Source organism: Poeciliopsis prolifica, unplaced genomic scaffold, assembly GCF_027474105.1.
Source record: "Poeciliopsis prolifica strain line A6 unplaced genomic scaffold, Auburn_PproV2 SCAFFOLD001, whole genome shotgun sequence".
NCBI lineage: Eukaryota > Metazoa > Chordata > Actinopteri > Cyprinodontiformes > Poeciliidae > Poeciliopsis > Poeciliopsis prolifica.
The window spans coordinates 5839210-5853190 of NW_026562376.1; the positions used below are offsets into that span (position 1 = coordinate 5839210).

The 13981-nt window shown below is 36.4% G+C and overlaps 1 protein-coding gene across 7 annotated transcripts in view; it reads right to left on the reverse strand.

Annotated features, from left to right (window-relative positions):
• The window catches only part of tjp1b (tight junction protein 1b), a 95132-nt gene that overhangs the window by 80413 nt on the left and 738 nt on the right, over positions 1–13981 (reverse strand). For all 7 annotated transcript variants that reach the window (XM_055028797.1, XM_055028807.1, XM_055028709.1 and 4 more), the window contains exon 2: positions 11459–11570. In XM_055028797.1, coding sequence (XP_054884772.1) covers positions 11459–11570 — 112 coding nt within the window. The remainder of the gene's footprint in view (positions 1–11458; positions 11571–13981) is intronic.

Genomic DNA, 13981 nt, shown 5'->3' on the forward strand with positions numbered 1-13981 from the left:
TCTTTTTTCAGTGTAACGCCGTGACGTCAAGTTTAAAGTATAAGTGTACAAAACCGATCTAAAACTGGTGCAGACTGTTTATAAATGAGCGACTTTCTTTTTAGCACAGTCTTTAACAAGGAAGCGTAGCAGTTTCAGCATGTTATCAAGATATTATTTTCACTCTATTTTTAACATTTTAACTCAGTTTTGTAATGGAAAAATCACAAAAATAATAAAAATACTATTAAAAAAACATCAAGAAAACATACCCTAACCCAGCTTCTTAGCTATCAGAAATTAATAATATATACTATTTATATCAAAGCAGAAAAACCTCTAAACATAATAAATAAAGGTGAAATTGTTAGTCCCACTATATATAATCAGACCATAACCAGTGGCTTTACACACTGAAGCTGAAATAGCTTGCATGCTTTAAATGATTCAATCAAACAACAGAATATTTTAGGTCCTGTTAAGAAATTTACAAAAGATATTTCAAATTGATTACACGACAAACATTGAACTAATGTTAAGGTTTGTTTCTGCAGTGCTGCTCGGCGGTGTTGTGGTTGTCACGTTGCCTCACAGCAGCAACATTTCTGCTATAAATCTGAGCCGTCTCTCCTTTTATCGGTTGCTTCCCACACATCGAGGCCTGCGCCGATTGTTTCACTCCCGTCTTCTTCTTCTTTCCTGTTTTGTTTATACTTTCAGAAAGGTAACCTTAGGAGTTGCTGTTTACATAATCAAACTTTACAAGTTTACATTAGTGACATTTACTTGTGTCATTCCTAAAGCGACTCCCCTTATATATGTTGCCAAAGGCGACAACTGCCTCATAAGGACTGGCAATTAAGCATCTTTCACAAATGCCAAACTGTGCAGACGGTTCTCCTCTCACTAGTGAATTTCTAACTTGGATGAAAAAAAGAGTGCCATAAAAAAGTAGATCTATAAACTGTCACTGGACACAGAGGAGGAACAGACTGCTGAAGCTCTAAGTTTCATACGATTATATTTGGCAAGGCAAAAATGAATCCAAAGCTACGAAATCTTTGACAACTTCAGACTTCATAAGATTTACTTAATTCATTTTGAGCTTAAAATGAACATGTCAACAAAAACTTTGAGAGAAAAGGAGTAGCTCGAAGAAAAAAAAGTATTTGCAAAAAGTCAATTAACCAAGATGCAGCTTTAAACACAAAACAGGCTAAATTTATATGTAAAAATAACAATAATGAAGAAAAAACATTATCTTTGTAATGATGTTGCACTCAGTGTACTTCAATATACCTTGATAAAATATTATGTTTTATTATTTTCTAAAAAGTGAAAGTTGATTATTTTAAGAAAAGATTATTCCATAAACATAAATATAAAGTTTCATATGTTTATATACATATATTGCTTTTATTCTGACCCTCTCCAATTGTAAATGCTAATTCTCTTATTGCTAGTTATATTTTTGCTCTTATTTATTACAAACAGGTTTTTAAAAAACAAGGGAACAAGCAATCAGTGGGAGAGAGAATTAAATTATTTGTTTTCCACTACTGGTTTGTTTGAAAAAGAAGTAGGAAGAAGTGAACACTTATTTAATTAAATTCATTTTAATACATATTTTTTGCAAATGTGCTGGTATAATACTATCTTGTATTTTAAACATAACTTGCAGAATATAAATAATTCACCAAGTTGGGAGATTTCATTAATTTTACATTGAAGAAGAAGGGATTTGTTGGATCTCTGCAAAGTTTTCTGCTTATAAAAAGTTTTTTTTTTCTGTTTAGTTCCCTATTTCAGTTTTTATTCTCTTCAGTTTTTTGTCAATCTTTTGGTCAGCAGTGCTTTTTTTCCTGTTACTGTTAAATCATGATCACTGATTGTAGCCGAGGGAAATGAGGCCTGCAGCGCTTCAGATGCTCTCAGCTCCTCTGTGACCGCTTGGATTTGAGTCGTTGATCTGAAATTGATCGCCAACTCTTTCCTGATTGATGCATGTCTGTGCTTTTTTCTCACCCGTTCTTGAATTTCTTTAAATTTGGGGCTCCTTTTTGAGATCTTCCAGCCTACTTCATGTCGTCAGACATGTCCTATTGATGTGAAATTATCAGCCCTGAGTGTGCATTATGAAACAAAACAACAAAAAAGAAGTGGCTAATCACATTTATAACATTATTTAACATAAGAGGAAATTATATTTCCAGATTGGTTTGGATACTTTTTTTCTTAAATAAAATCATAATTTAAGATAAACTTCTGTTATCTTTATGTTATATTTCAATTTTATGGATGATCCAAAACAGCTACATGTATTTTACTGACTGGGGATGTAAATGGAGAAGTAGACTAAATAACATGAGTGAAACTAAAGACAATTTAAAAAAACCAAGAAAGAAAAACACAAATCTAAAGAAACTAATTAGATACACACACACAAAAAACTAACAATAAGGAATAAACTGATATGGCAAGACCTGTCGAGCAATAATGAATACAGGGGACTGAGCAGAATATGAACGGACCAGAAATTAAATAAACACACAGACAGGACCACAACAATAAATTATGAAAATAGACCTCCAGGAAAGAATTGATATGACAGAAACTATGATGCATAAATAAGCCAAATAAAATGATCCCAAACCAGCAGCCAAAACCCCCCAAAAAACAAGAATTATGACAGGAAAGGAGAACAACTTTTAAATGAATTCATTAGAGCTGCAGTATGTAACTTTTATAGAAAAAAAATATCAGACAGATCATCTGCGAAAAAAATATTTTCTGCCTTTTCCCAAAAACTAGGAAAAAAACTAGAAACAACCAATCAGAGCCAGGAGGTGGGTCTTAGCGCTGTTAATCATGCTCATGCTCTCTGCTACGATACAGCTTCTCCCCATCAGGAATGCTAAGGCTGGTTAGCACTGATGACGTGGATAAATAGTTTTCCTTGAACGGTGAGCTGTTTTTCCGCCATTAGCACATTTAGCAGCTCATTCACAAGGGTGACTGACAGCGCTAAGATGCTCGTTCAGGCTGATTGTTTTTTTTTTACAGAAGGCAACAGCAGCCAATGGAGGAAGACAAATTTATTGAAAATGATCACATGTTGTGACAGTATTATACTGTCACAACATGTGATAGATTTAACATTTTTTTATCAAAAGTTACAGCTTTAAATCATTAATTTAGTGTATTAATTTATTCATATACTAAAATTCATGAGCTCCTACTCCAGATTTGTTTATGTCTTTGCTACAACAGCTGATGTGATGGAGACAGGCGGCGAGCGTCAGGCTGTATCTCAGTGACTCGGAGTTTGTTGGGCAGGAGGTTCGGTACACAGCTGCTGCTCTTCAGTGGACTGGGCCCACTGCACCTGTCATTAGCAGCAAACAGAGGCCGGAGCCGCTTGCTTTCCAATCGACTGACACACTGGTGCCCCTCAGAGCTCCACAGTAAGTCGATTAGTCTAGACTTTGAGGTCTTAGAGGAGTGAGCTGCTCTGTCACCTGAGTTTGAGAGGCGCTTCCCTCACCCTCACCTGACAGATTTAAGCAGCCGGGCCAGATAGATGGGAGCTGAGCACACCAAAAAAACAAAACACTGATCTAGCGGGGCAGCTCTTGAAACAAATGGAAACTGTCACACTTTCCCATATGCAGTAAAATGTAGTAATAAAGCAGAAATTCATTTTGTTCACATACCAAATATGTATGTAAACAGGCACACATGAGACACATAAGTCATATTCCAGTCACAAAACTGAGATGAGATTCCAATATCTCTAACAAGTTGAGGTGTTTAAAAGAGACCAACTGTGCAAAATTCATATTTTGCACATTTTTGTGCTTCCGTTTGGGTTTTACTGCTCCCTATGTGGACATGGAGGATTTTTTCCCTTCGTGTTTCCTAACTAAAAGTTCTCCCACAATAATGTACTGATCAATTGAATACCAAAAGTCTTTCTTACAGCGGCTGCTGAACTTTGTGCTATAATGTAAAGGTTTTTTTTAAGGTTTTTATATGTGTCTCGTTTGTGAGATATCTGAAGTTTCATATCTTTTTGTTAGAAACGAAATGCGCCACAGACGTTTGTGCAAAATGCAAAAGTAAAACAGGCCAAACATGGGCAAACGTGGACTTTCCATTTGTTCTGAGACCGAAACAGAAACTTTCCATAAGAAGGAAACAAAGAAAAAACATATCCAAACGATTTGAATGTTATTTTGACTCGGTAATAAAGTCATATTTGACAGATTGTTTCTGTTTTGTGTTGGTCTGAATGGTTCATAAAGGACTGTTTTCAGTGCCGTTCCACCTCAGCCTTATAAAAACAGACATAGGTCGAGAATAAATCCATTTTTAAATTATTTTTATTTCCTTAATTGAACCCCACTGAGATCTAAATCTAATTTTCAAGAGGAACCTGGGCAAAAGGTCCTTCATTTTGGTACCTGGAAAAAGAAATACTCTGAGTGTAACGTCACGAATCTGCAAGCACAGCCCGTCTTTTAGCAACCCCCGCTCGTTACCTAGCAAGCCCAGCTGAGTTTCAGGACCTCTGACCCGGTTTTACCTCTATTTGACAAGCCTCTGGCTGTTGACTTACCATTTAGCATCTGTTTGCAGCCATTTTCACATGAGTGTAAATATTAAGTTGGGGAAGTGGCCACAAGCAGCTTATTTGGATTTAAAGGGACAGGACGCCCCAAAACAGCTCAGAGTAGGCAGAGCTGAGCAGACTGAAATCTCACTAAGAATGATTTTGTCCAAAAATATGCAATGAACACGTTTAGCTTCCTCACTTGGTTACCTTTAAGAAAGAAACCATCACATTATTACTGATGCAATGCATGTAAATGAGCATCCAGCATCTTGTGGAACTTAATTCAGTCTTTTGTGCGCTTGCCAAAATGGTTATTTCTGGGTGACTGGAAACAGAAAATCGTTCAGGGCATGAGATGAACCCAAATATAAGCTCAAGAATTCACTCATCCGTACTTGCTGGTTAGAGTGTTTCTAATGTTATCTGTATGCATGAGAAAAAAGAACGAGGCGATGCAGAGACGGGAGAAAGGCATTGTTGTGGCCGAAATTCACAGATTTAAAAAATGTAAATGTGATGGAAGGTGGTATATTTCTGCATAAAACCTTTTTTAGAAAGTGAATCTTGCATGTATACTAGTTGCAGAAATAAAAATAATACAGCAACAGAAAATCAGATGCAGTTTAAAGCATGTAGCATATACACTTTGTAAGCATATAACAAACACCCAGGATCCTAATGTTGATAAAATAAGTAAATATCTCACAAATATACACTGGAGTAGTGGAATTTATATATATATATATATCAGAAGACTTTCAATTTAGATTCAAGGTGAAGTTTTTTACTTTGTTGATTTACAAAGAACTTTGGTGCAGTTCTTTGCGTATATGTACATGACAGAAATGCTCCTCTAGTTGTTTAAATAAACAGAAAGTCCACTGAAGGACATTCCTTTCACTGTGAGAACCTACTTTTACTTTTGATGCTTAAATCCGAACTGAACTTGGGAAGAACTCTGACTAAGTTAGCTAATTATTTATGACAATGCTAAGTTTTACTGTTTTGCTGTGGATGGTCTGCAAACTGTGTTGCTGCCAGGATATTATTTTTTAAAGTTTGATGGCATTTTACTGGTGAATTAAAGTTCAATAATAATAATAATAATAACAAAGAAGAAAAAAAAGAAAATTCTAGTTCTTGGACGCCCCTCCTCATTGCAATGCTGCCCTGGGCCGCCGCCCACATCAAAAACCACCACTGGGTAGATGGATAGTTTCAGAGTCAGAACTGAATTGTGGAGTTCAGGTAGAATAATAATAGCTAATGGTGGTTTTTGACTAAAAATTTTACTATAAAATGTTATAGTTAACTAAACCAATAAAAAACAAACTGAAATTGACAAAACATTTTTGCTAGCTGACATAAACAAAAACGTAATTAATTGAGAATACCTCTCAATTAACTGGGACTCCATCGTGTGTTTATAAAACTAACTGAAACACATGAAAATCTTAGATAAAATATACTGTATTTTGTTCGTGAATATATTCTTTTCTGTCTGTTTTCTGATGTGAAATTACCGTACTCTATTCTCAAAGAAGTGAGAAAACGCCAGAGTCAGTTTGTTCAACCATAAATGAAAATGGTTTGCAATAAATGTAAACATAACCACAAGTCAATACTTTGGCTGTTTTGAATCTTGTACTTAAAAATGAACCAAAGTATAAAAAAACTAAACAATATTTATCAGTAACAAATAAAACTAGCAAGCACTCTAAAGTCTAATTAAAGCGAACTAAATTAGGCAAACAAGATGCCATTATGAAATAAAACTATAATGAAAAACCCAAAAGCTATTATAACCCTGATGCAGGCTGGCAAAAATGTCATAGCCTGTTGTTAGATACATTAGCGTTTGACTAATAAAATCATCAGAGCAAAGTTCCAGCACAGCATTGTGTCTCCTCCTATTAACCAGGACGACACTGAGACAAAACTCCTGAATAATTAGACAGTGAACATCATCTGATGGAGACACGGCAGCCATTAATGGACGGAAAAACTGCTAAGACGTTCCCTCTCAGTGTCTGCCTCCTGCCTTCAGTCACCTACACACGGATTTCTGAAGATGCACTGCAAAAATGCACAAACATACCAGTTTCTGTGCAAATATTATAGTACACTTCAAATAAAACCAAACTATGATGTAGTATTATGACCAAACTAAGACAGAAAAAATTAAATAGCTATGAGAATAAACTTCTACTAGAGTGCAGACAAAGTAAGGGTAATAAAGTCATAAAATTACAATAATGACTTATGAGAATAAAGTCATACTGGAGTAAAGTCAAAGTAATGAGATTAAAGTCATACTACTTCTAGGTTAAAGTAACAAAAATTACAATAATAGTCATACAAGAATAAAGTCATAATATTTAGAAAATAAAGTAGTAAATTTATAACTTTATTCTCGTAATACTTTTACTTTATTTTTGTATTATTTCAACTTTATTTTCATAATTTAATTTTTAAAATTTTTTTAGTGTGGTGCTAATATTCTTTCGTACCAAACTAATTTAGAAGTAACTTTTTAGCAAGGTAATACTGGTACTACTTCCAAATTATTTCACTTATAAAAACACATATTTGCCTTGTAAGAGTAAAATAATCTGCCAATAGTGCAAGTACTTTTTCATCAGCATTAAGGAATTATTGAGTTAAAATTGGTTCACATCTTACTGAAAAGTTACTTATGAGTTGGTTTGTCTTATTTCAAGTGTACTAAGATAAAACCAGACTAAAAATGCCTGTTAGGGTTTAGTGTTTTTGCACTGCATGGAAACCAGTGGTAGTGTGTCAGTGGGGAAGCTCTGACACAGCAGTGGGTCAGTGGCTGCACTGCAGTCTGAAGCCCACTGCATATCCATGCACCCTCCACTGCAGCACTTTGATTTCACATTGGCACCCCCTCCTTCTGCATTTCTACAGTAATGGCTCTGAGCAACCTGCCCCATCATTACCCTTCTCACATGAGAGCCCACTGCTGACATCTTCTATTGTACATCACACACACTCACACACACGCCTTAGCTTCACACCGGCACGCAAAGGCACACGTGTGTGCTAATAACACACTAAAGTACTTTATTTTAGAACGTAAATAGGACAGACAGGGCTGCCCTTCTTTTTCATGTCCTCAGACTTGCTCATCTACTTTATCCCGTGCAGCAAAAAAAAAAAAAAATAAAAAAAATCATCAAAGTTGGTTTGTAGGACTCAGAGGCTGCTCCCAGCGGAGACAAACCTGGATGAGAGCCCCAAGAACCCGCTGCCTGCTGTAAGGCTGTGATTTATTGCTTTTGTGCCAAACAAAGAGGAGTTCACGGAGAAAGTCCTCTTCCCATGAATGCACTGCACCAAGAAGACCAAGAGTAATGAAACACGCTTGCAGAGAGAGTCACACCTCGATGCTGTCGCAGTGCTTTCTCTCTCTGTGTGCTGCGAGGTGAGTCATCGGCCCAGGGAAGCATAACCTCACGGCTCCAGCTAATCTCTGCTCTCCTCCTCCACCTTCTCTTCAACCTGCCAGTATCTCATTTTCTTCGTGTTTGGAGGCAGCTGCTTAAACGCATGGAAGGCCTAGGATCCTAGCATAACCGCCCCAATCACAGGTTTCAGCAGAAACATCCTGCAATACAACAGCAAAGCATTTTCCAATCAGAGCGTCTGCATAATCGCACATCTCGTGCATTTTCACGTGTCTGGTTTTAGAAACATTAAAGCTTCAGTATGTAACCTTTATAAATGATATGGTTTTTACATATTTGTTAAAACTGTTGTGATATTATAAAAAGAGAGAGATTATCTGTGAAAGAAAATCAAGCTCATCCACCTCCACCCGCTGCTAAAGTTAATATCTTCAGAAATGCACAACTCCCAGTCAAAAACACCCAATCAGCGTGAGGAGGAAGGTCTCTGTGCTGTCAATTATCTTGTGTATGTGCTGCTAAATGTGTTAATGGTGGAACATCTCTAATGTTGAAAAACACAATTTCACAATTGCAGCGTTTCCATTAAATAATAAATGCAATTAAAATCAGATGTTAATAAGTTTGTCATCAGGATAAGTCATTAAAAAAACACAGAGCCCCATCATCATCCTCCTACCACTTCCTGTTATCTTGTCCACCGTTAGCAACATCCAGATGTCGATTATATGACTCGAATGATGCGAAAAAAATGTTTTCATGGAAGTTTTGCAAAATACAGCAGATGCGCAAAAGCTGTTCATCAAAAAATTCTACTTTTTTCAAAATTGCCGTATTTTTTCATAATTCCATTTTACGCCATCATGTAGTCGATGGAAAACTGGTCAACATCTTTGACCCTGTATCATTTAGTTTGAATGTGTAAATGATTCCTAGTTTCCCACTTATTACAAAATACATACATTTCACAATATCAAATAAAAGAAGCACAATAACCGTATAAGCACAGAAACGATGGAGGGTGAACAAAACTGTGATGCTTTCTGAACAGGGCCGGATCTAAACGGATGAGGGCCACGAGTTGAAGCCAGTTTTGGTGCCCTGTCAACTAAGAAAAAAATATTTTATTAGTTCAAATTACAGTCCTACACATCAGCAGGTGTAAATTTAGGGTTTAATAATTTCCCAAGCTAAGACCTCTGTGTTGGTCCCAAAGAAACCGACTATAACTTCAAACTTTTCAGATGGTCGAATATTGTTTATATTGATAAAAATCTGAAAATATAAATAGAAATCACCTAACTTGGATCTATGACTTTTACATAAAACTCATATGTACAAAGTACAATGGTTTCAAATTAAAAATAAACTTAATAATTTATATAAATTTAAATTGTTAAATTGATAATGATTGCAAATTAAAAATAAAATTATTGTTTTGTTGCTTACCTGTTTTTAAACGTTCATCTTTGTGTGAACCTCGATTGCCTGTCATTTTGCTACACCTGAATTTTCCCACTGTGGGACAGTAAAAACCACTTTAATTTCTATTATTTATAAAAGATTTGAAAACAACAAATCCTTTCGATTGCCATTTGTCTTGGATTGTCGCATTAAATCCCAATAAAACACAGAATATGAAAAGGTTGAAAGGTTATGGAGACGTTTGCAAGGCACCGTTCAATCTGGCAACCAGCAGGCCCATGAAACAGAAGCCCAGAGATGTAATTAAATCCAGCACACTCGCTCCCAGTCAGCAGGACACGGACAAGAGGCTGACACAAAAACTAATAAACACAATGCCTTTCTGAACCGCACACAGCCGACAATATGCCTCCGCTTGGATGGAAGAAATATCCAAAGACCCAACTCGAATTGGCGCTAACGCACAGGTCAGATAATTGCCACCAGAGCACATTCAAAGCCATGCTCTGGCATAATAAGGCAGCCATTACTTTAGGCAGTTCATCCTCCTTCTTCCAAGAATTAGCAAATTAAAGATAGTGTTTTTTATCTTGAAATACTTTGAAAAGCTAAAAATCAACCCATACCTTCAGCTGTAGTCCAAAGAGGGTCGATTTGGTATGAACCCAAATAAAACTGCATAAATCTGTCATTAAATTTTAAGCAGACTTACGTTGCCTTGTTAGCGAGCTGCATCTCCTGTGGAAGCTCTGTGACCATTCTGGCAGTGTGTGCTGCTATGCTTTGTTGTGTGTGTTGGTTTATTTCTGTCAGCCTGTCTGTTTGTGTGTGTCACTACCCAGGGACAGACCACTGGGATGGCTGTCTCTGCGCTGACTTTGCTGTCATAAATTAAAAAGGCCTCCTTAACGGTCTAGAGAGCATATCAGCTTTTCTGTCCCATCACATCCATGTGACCTCTGCCCCCCTACGGCCGGTCAGACTGCCAAACACACTCACACTGCATGTAGAGACCCCCCCTTCCCCCTGCACTCGGCTGCAGCGTTAGAGGGATCTCCAGAGGTCCAACATGCTACACACACACACACACCCGGACAGACATCGCCTCACAGTCGTGACACATTCACTGTGACACACAGTGACACAATCGACTGCAGTGAAGCTCCTCTAGTTGTTCTTCAGGAGACTGGCTCAGCAAATCTCATTTTATGCTCCTGTTTTTCATTTTTAGTGTCAACCTTTTTCTTCCTCCCACATCCTCTTTCATTTCTAAAGGTGACCTATTATTCTTTCTTGGTTGGGATTGGCCAAAACACATTTCATTTTTTGCACAAAAATCCTTTAGTCTCCTTTCAGAATGAGCAGTTTCAGAGATTCTTATCACCTTAAATTCAAATATGCTGGTCATGCCTCCAAGTCAAAATGACATCAAACAGAAGAATAGTTATAAAACCATCAAGGATGTTCACTGGAAAAATAGGCTTACAAAGTATTTTTTCTTGCATCGCTAGTTTCAAGTACAAATAAATTATTACACTTGAATTAAGACAAAAATATTCTACAACTGTACATCTTTGAAAAGCAGAAGTGGAACCTCCTGCACAACCAACAAGAATGCAGTACGTGGTTTCTGAATGGCAAGTGAATAAAAAAAACTTCTCCAGCAGCCATTGCACAGTGCAAACAAACATGATGGAGCTTATCTTTTGGTTGATGGGTGAATGGCAGAGGTTGGTAGTTGACCACACAGAGCCTTTCAGTTATGACTTTACATTTCAGAGGTTTTTGAAACTTTGTGAATTTCATCTTATTTCAAGTGTACTAGGATATTTGGACTAGTGACCACACCAAAAATAATTGGCACAATTTTGAGTTTTTGCAGTCAACTTATCTTTATTTTACAAATTTGTTTAAAAAAAAAGTAATGAAATTGAACACTCAAAACATTTAGGATTTTTTATTTTTGTATAATTGTAGGTGAAATTTGCTGCATGTACTGTGGGCTCACCTTGTGTTGAACATGGGATTCGTGTACATTGGCGGTGGACACAGATGCTGCTCTGCTGGACTTTTTGCAGGTATGGAGAACACCACCTTCTTGCGCCGTCCTGGGGCTCCATCTGTGGATGCAGAGGAATAGTTTACCTTTTTCTTTATTTACATCTCATCCTATAAGTTTGGCATTACCCTGAAGAAACTCACTCAGGCAAAAAGGTGGGCTATGATAGTACATTATAAAAGTATTTATCCTCAGAGGTTTGTTTACCTTGTGTCATGATTAGATAGATAGAGGAACCTCTACAGCTACAGCGATTGCTTGCTGTAGATGTGAGCTAACGTTTACCCGTGACGTATGGAAATGCGCCACTTCGAGGCTATGAAGCTTACCGGAAGTGGCCTGCGCTGTAAACAACCACTAAGAAGGGAGGCAAGAGCCGAACGGCTGTTAATGTTGATTCAGTATTGGGAAGCAAGACCAACACGGACTGAATGGCTTTGTTCACTTTATTCGTCGCCATTGCTACATCTGAAGGGGACTACGATTCTAAAACGGAGCACAAAATCTATATTGTCGTTTGGTTCTGCTTGCTGATTGGCCCGATTTAAATTCTAGCGGAGAAATCACAGATTCTTCCAGGATTGGTCTATACATCTTACCATAACTGTGACCGGTAGCAATGCTCGATAACTGATACCACTGATTTTCTTTCCAAGCCATATGAATAATAATAATAACAGAGTAAATATAAAATAAGTGTTTTATAATAAGAATTGATTTTAGAGCATTTCTGGTATTCCTGTCCCTGCTGAAGAAAATTGTCCCCCTCCGTATGATGCTGGGTCCCCTACGTTTTCTGTGAATAGAACATCTTGTTTTTTTTGTTTTAGTAATGGTTCCATAAAGTCCAGATTTCTGGGTTGCAGGACTAACAGTTGTCCTGTCAACAGATTTCCACCTGGCTCTCTGCTGCTTCTCCTGGGTTTTTCTTCACATATTCACTATTTTGTGTTTGTTTAACGCCTAAGGTCCAAGTATAATTTAAAGGTTGAACACTTTTGCAGGTCACTGTGAGTGAAACGGTGCAAACTGCTGCCACGTCAGGCCATATGTTGTAGCAGGCTAGTTAGCAGCGCTGGCTGCTCGGTAATCCCCTCAGCCACCCAGATTTAAGAGGCTATTTTTGCAGACTCTTAGTCTGAGTCTCTGGCTTACTGATAAGTAGTTTTTTCTGTCTTTGTCATTTTTCTTTGTTTTACTTCACATGGTGAGTTCAACGCAATCAAAACTATGTTGCGATTAGGTCTGCAATTTCCCATTATTTTAGTCATCAGTTATTCTGATGATTAAATTCAATATTCAAAAATACTTTATTGATCCCAAAGTGAAATAAAATGTTGTTGTAACTCATATTATGTTAAAGTTTTCAAAGAGCTATTGGAGATGGTGTTGGCCGTTGACAGGAGAAATCTCCTGTAGCGGTCTGTATTACAGCGAATTTGAACATGCCTCTGACCAAAGACACTCTGTTTTGTTTAATTAATACATTTTTTTAAATAGTACATTTTACAGGTTTTACATTGAACAACCTAATATTTTTTCTCTCTAATATTAGAAATAATTTAGTCCCTTAAAAAAATAAAAAATAAAAATGATCGCTTGTTGCCTGAAATATTATTCTTTTAGCTTGACAAAAACATTAGCAGCTAAAAAAATTATTTCCATAACAAAAAGTGCTTTTCAAGAAAATTCTTCTTGAATTTAAAACTATGCCACTTAAATATTAATATTAAATATTAAATATGGAAAATATTTATGGACAAAGCAAATATTTTTCTGTTTTATTTAAGTGGAAAATGTAAATATTTTTGTGCAGCTTTGGCATAATTACTGTTGTTTTTTCACCAAGTGGCTTTTTATTTTACACTGTACACTCCAGATAACGATTAATAAATTACTAAATTAGTTGACGATTATGCCAATAAATGATTAATCCGATTAATAGGCTTGCCACGGTAACAAATTTTGCTGGACAATAACTCATCCCAGAAATTGTGATAAACAATATCATTTTGAGACCATTTTTAAGCAACATAATATAGTATAATAATGCAATAACGTGTAGTCAAAAATCAATTAATTGTAACATTTAATAGTAGAGCTGGAAGACGCTTTAAATATCAAAAATAAACAAACAAAACAAACAACAAATAAAATGAATAAAACAAATTTATCTGTCAAAAAAGGGCTAGTTGAGATCAAAACACCAGACTGAAGACTTTTGTCAGCCAGATTTAATAGAAAGACAGAAACAATTAATCATGTAAATGGGAATTATTTAATTTATCATGCGATTAATTGATTTATTGCTTATTGCGACACGCCTGCTGATAAATAGTTTCAGCTCTTTGCTCAGGCTGTCCGCATTTAACAGGTGCCTGGTTGAAAACTTAAACAACACTGCGGCTGCATTTTCTTTTTTTAGTGCGGTGGTAATTATCAAGGAATAAAAGCTTCTCCATCTGTGTGTAC